This window comes from Geospiza fortis, unplaced genomic scaffold (genome assembly GCF_000277835.1).
Source record: "Geospiza fortis unplaced genomic scaffold, GeoFor_1.0 scaffold538, whole genome shotgun sequence".
NCBI classification, from domain to species: Eukaryota; Metazoa; Chordata; class Aves; order Passeriformes; family Thraupidae; genus Geospiza; species Geospiza fortis.
Window position 1 is genome coordinate 3,024,791 of NW_005054368.1, and position 5,139 is coordinate 3,029,929.

The 5,139-nt window shown below is 57.1% G+C and overlaps 2 protein-coding genes across 2 annotated transcripts in view; one reads left to right on the forward strand and one right to left on the reverse strand.

The window, feature by feature from the left end:
• Positions 1 to 439: 439 nt before the first annotated feature.
• MRM3 (mitochondrial rRNA methyltransferase 3) lies at positions 440 to 2,102 on the forward strand. The gene is made up of 3 exons (XM_031059821.1): positions 440 to 887; positions 1,161 to 1,328; positions 1,482 to 2,102. The coding sequence occupies exons 2-3, from the start codon at positions 1,190 to 1,192 to the stop codon at positions 2,003 to 2,005; spliced, it is 663 nt and encodes a 220-aa protein (XP_030915681.1). The 5' UTR covers positions 440 to 887; positions 1,161 to 1,189; the 3' UTR covers positions 2,006 to 2,102.
• Positions 2,103 to 2,933: 831 nt separating this feature from the next.
• The window catches only part of NXN (nucleoredoxin), a 14,235-nt gene continuing 12,029 nt past the window's right edge, over positions 2,934 to 5,139 (reverse strand). The window contains exon 8 of the mRNA XM_005424478.2: positions 2,934 to 4,136. Within this exon, the coding sequence (XP_005424535.1) occupies positions 3,954 to 4,136 (183 nt within the window). The 3' untranslated portion in view covers positions 2,934 to 3,953. The remainder of the gene's footprint in view (positions 4,137 to 5,139) is intronic.

Below are 5,139 nucleotides of genomic sequence, written 5' to 3' on the forward strand. Positions count from 1 at the left end.
CCGCCCCTCAGAGCCCCGCTGGGCTGGAGGGAAGGGCCGCCCGTGGGAGGGACGGGGGTCTGACAGGCGCTGCCGGGCTGAGGGTACCGGGAGGTACCGGGGAATGGTTGAAGGGAGCTCAAAGCCCACCGGGGAAAGGGGGTGCTGATAGGCGCTGCCGGGCTGGAGGTACCGGGGAATGGTTGGGTTGAAGGGAGCTCAAAGCCCGTCCTGTTCCATCCCTTACTTGGGCAGGGACACCTTCCCACAGAGCAGGCTGTCCCAGCATCATCCAGCCTGGCCTTGGACACTGCCAGGGATCCAGGTACAGCCACAGCTGCTGTGGGTAACCTGTGCCAGGGCCTCACCACCCTCACAGGAACAATTCCATCCCAATATCCCATCTAATCCTGCCCTCTGGCAGTTTACAGCCATTCCCCATTGTCCTGGCACTCCAGGCCCTTGTCGAAGTCTCTCTCCAGTACTGAAAGGTGCTCTAAGGTCACCCCAGAGCCACCTCACCCAGCCTTTCCTCCCAGGACAGGTGCTCCATCCCTCAGATCACCTTTGTGGCCTCCCAGAGGAGCTCTGAGGGGCTGGTGAAGGTCAGACTGAAGGTGTTGTGAGCATCACAGCCACATTCCCTGAATAATTTCTCCACAGAAAAGTGGTGACTATTGCCAAGTCAAAGAAGTTTCGGGATAATCACGGGAAGATTCTGCTGGAGGGGCACAGGCTGATCAAGGATGCTCTGGAGGCAGGGGCTGTGCCACAGACACTCTTCTTCAGCACCGTGGGGCACCTGAAGCTGCTGCCTGAGGCTGAGATAAAACGAGCCAGCTTGGTTAAGGTGAAATTTGAAGACATTAAGACCTGGTCTGACCTCGTAACTCCTCAGGGGCTTCTTGGTAAGTTGCGTCTGAAACAGTTGCAACACTGCCCAAAGGGAAACTTTTCATATTTAGGATAATGACTCTCTTAATAATCTTTCCTTAGACATAGCACTGCTGGAAAATAAGGTTTCCTTGCCAAGTGACAAACTTTGCTCACACTTCCTTTAGGTGGTGCTTTTCCTAACACTTCCTCCAGCACATCTTTAGTGAGATTTGGGCCAAGTGTTTCAGAGCAGGTCTCTCCTTGGGGTGGGTCACTCATAAACCTGTCACCCTTCATTTCCTCAGGCATTTTTTCCAAGCCTGACCCTGCCAAGATGTCCTACCCTGCAGCTCAGCTCACCAACTCCCTGCCACTGCTCCTCATCTGCGACAACATCCGAGATCCAGGAAACCTGGGGACTATTCTGAGATCTGCAGCAGGAGCAGGCTGTGAGAAAGTGCTGCTCACCAAAGGTAAGAGAAAAGTTTGGGGGTAAGGGGGGGAATGAGGTGCTTGAAGATGTTCCCCAGAGTTTGTAAGGAGTGGCTGCCATGGTTGGCTGTGGTCTGAATCCCACCTTTGTGGGGATCCCTGTGCTGTCACTGTTTCTCCCCGTTCCTTCCCAGGCTGTGTGGATCCGTGGGAGCCAAAGGTGCTCCGTGCAGGCATGGGGGCTCATTTCCGTGTGCCCATCATCTCCAGCCTGGACTGGGAATCTCTTCCCACCAACCTCCCTGCGGGCACCCAGGTCTGCGTGGCCGACAACAACGACCCCGGCAGCACATCCCTGCCCAGAGGGGCTGCCTCTGCTCCTGCCAGCCCCACAGCTCCTGTGAAATCCAGCCCCAAGGCTGTTCCTGAGCACGAGGATGAGGAGGGAGCAGCAATCCCAGTGCAGCATTACTACGAGGACTGGGCACGGGCTCCGGTGGCCGTGGTGGTTGGAGGGGAGACCCAGGGCCTGAGCCTGGCTGCACTGCAGCTGGCAGCCAGCACGGGGGGCAGGAGGCTGCTCATCCCCGTGGTGCCAGGCGTGGACAGCCTCAACTCTGCTGTTGCTGCTGGCATCCTGCTCTTCGAGGGCAGGAGGCAGCTGCTGTGGAGGCACAAGCAGGAGGATGGCAGGCAGAAGTTGCCTGTGCCAGGCTGAACTGTGGTTTGGGTGCTGAAGGAGCACTTCTTGCATTTGGTTCCTTGAGGGTTAATAAAAGAGCAGCTCGGGCTGTTTGGTTTGTAGTAAATGAGTATTTAAGGCTGGAGAGTGCTGGATTGAACATGTGGCTCCCAGTGGCTGTGGTGGCCACACGGTGATGCTAGAGAGAAGGGAAGGGAAGGGCTGGGTAGCAGCCCTGGCCTCACCTCAGCCGGTTCCCCCCTGCTCCAGCTCCTTTATCCAGGAAATCCATGAAGACCCAGCCCGGCTGCTGCTGACAGCATGTGTCCTTCCCAGCCTGGCTGTGGTTTTGGGTCACAAAGACCAGATTGCTGCTGCCTGAATGGGTCCTGACTGTGCTTACCCAGATCCTGTGCTCCAGCAATCCCTCCAACCGTGCCATGGCCAGGCTGGCAGGGGTGGCTGTGCTGTGGGGTGTCCCAGCTCCAGCACTCCTGCCCACACTGCTGGGAGGTGCTGGGCTGCTCCTGGAGCTGCTCCCCAGTCACTTCATCACTGAACAAGCAAAACCCTGAAACGTCCAAACAGGCTGGGTTTATGCAGGCTGAGCTGGCAGCCATTCCCAGCTCCTGCCAGGGCGGGAAGCTGCAGCAGGATAAAAGGGGAGGCCCTAATCCTGCCATGGCTGACTAATGAGCTGAAAGGGAGAAGCAGTGGCTTGCACAACACGGGCTATTCAGGCTGGGACATCAGGCTGGGAATGCCCCAGTGGCTGCCAAAGGGCTCCCTCCCTCCTGAGGAGCTCAGAGCAATGCCAGCAAAGCAGCCCAGGCAGGGGCTCTGTGAGCCCAGGGAGGGGACACACAATCCCTGGAGCCACCTCTCCATGGGGACAGGCTGTGGGCTCCTGTCCCCCACACAGGTTTCCTCCTCTCCCTGACAGCAGGACGCAGCAATCGGCACCTCGGGGACGAGGTCATTGTAACAGTTTTATTACAAAGTTCCAATCACCATGTACAGTTTTTACAATGTCACTTTTCAAGGGCTCGGCTGTGCTGCTTGGGTTAGGGAGGGAGGGTTTTTTTTTTCCTTAGGGTTTGGGAGGGGTTTTTTTTGGTTATTTTTTTTTTAAAGAACAGCACCATTAACGTTGAGTTTGGGACACACCTACGAAAAACAGCTCAATCAACTAACACAGAAGGGAGAGGACAATTCATACCAGAGAGAGGGACGAGAGGGGACAGGGAGAGCACAAGGAAGAGACGAGAGGTGAGGGCAGCCCGGTGGTGATGCTCCTCCTGGCTCAGAGTGGGAGGGACAGAGGGAATACCCACCCATGGCAGGGGGATGGACCCTGACACAACAGCCAGCGCTGCCTAAGGCTGTCGGTGCTTGGAGTGGGGGGTGGGAAACCCACAAGGGAAGGTCTCACCCCCAGGAGGAAGAGCTTGGCTGTGCCGTGGTCTTTCAGAGGTTGTCAGCAGTTAAGACTTTGTCTTGGCCTTGTCAGGGCACTTTCGTGGGAGAGAAAGAACTGGCCAGGGGCGATGGGGACAGTTTCCTTATTGCTTCCTGGAAGTCATTTAGTCAGCAGGGGTGGTGAGAAAGGAAAGAAAGGGGGGGGGAGGAGAAAGAAAAGAGCCCCAAGAACCCCACCCACTGCCTGATGCATACGTTGGGAAGAACACCATGCAAAAAGATTTGCCTGCTAGCTAGTGCCGTGTATAAAATAACGATACAGTAACAGTTCTGGCCTGGTTATTAGAGAATATATCACCATGAAGCACAAGCGAAGTCTCCAAACGCCAACAACTCCCTGCTGAAAGTGCATCTCAAGGAGTTTGCTTAGGAGAAGGATTCACTGCGTAAAACAAGGCACCACAAGAAGGTTGGATACTGGGTCAGGCGTGAGGACACGCTGGAGAATCCACAAGCGGCGGAAGAGAGACCTGGTTTTAAATAACGTCTGTTGGCACAGGGGCCCTTAGATGGGCTCGGGTTTTAGCTTGTCTGCTAGAAAGTCGCTGACAAAGGCTTCCACGATTTCAGGTGTGATCTCCTCCACATCCATCACGTACTTGGCTCTGGCTGACATGTCCAGGATGGTGAGCAGGGGTGCAGCCTCGGGCAGGTTGGTGTAATCCCGCAGGGAGTCGGTCATGTCGTCCTGGAGGCCAGAAGGAGAAGGACAGAGGAGTCAACAGCACAGCCAGGAGACCAGGAGCAGTTTGCTGCTGCCACAGTGTATCCCAAGAGGCTGGGCCTTGCACCAGCACAGCAGGCAACATCCATCTTGGTGCCTGCTCTGCTCATGGTTTGTGTCAGAACCAAACTGGGTTGGTTTATCCCAGGCTGGAATGGGACATACACTCCTCCAACCCAGAGGCTCCCAGACTGACCTGCTGCCCCAGCCACCCCAGAGCCTCTGGGACATCCACAGCTCAAGGAACTGGGGACAAGCGCTGAATGTGGGGACTGTCAGCAGTCACAGCCTCACTGCTCACCAAGGGTGGGTACCAAAGGGACCCAAGTGCACACCCAGAACCAAACAAAGAACGGGAATGGGATGAAGACTTGTGCTTTGAGCTAACGATGAGACCCCACCAGCAGGTCCCGGTGTCTGGGCACACACAGGAGCAGCAGGCTGCTTGCAGGGGGAGAGGACTGCCCTCCCCTCACCAGACAAGGCTCAGCTCTGGGCAAAGGCAATGATTTATCCCTCCCAAGGCTGTGGGATGCAGAGAGCCGGCAGTAGCGCGATTCATCCCCGAGCCCAGGCTGCGCTGCACCCGCAGCGGGGCGTTCCCGTGCGCCCCTTCAAGGGGCAGGAATGGAATCTGGAATCTGGAATCCATCCACCTGGTTGGCGGCCGGGGCTCTGCAGTGCTGGGGAGCTCCGCTCGCGCCTCCCCTTCCTTTGCAGGGGTTTCTGGCGCAGCTGGACCACGTGGCTGGAAGGGCCAGCAGGGCTGGGCTCGTCGCCTCAACCGCCCCCCACCCAGGTGTCGGGGCGCCTCGTCCTTTATTTACAAAGGCACAGAGGAATATTTTTAAATCAATGCAAAATCGGTCCAGACGGTGCTGGGAGAGCGATGGGAGGCGCCTGCTCCGGCCATGGCCGGGCTGCTTTGTGCGTGGGGGCCAGCGGAGCCCCGGGGGCAGCGCCCCCG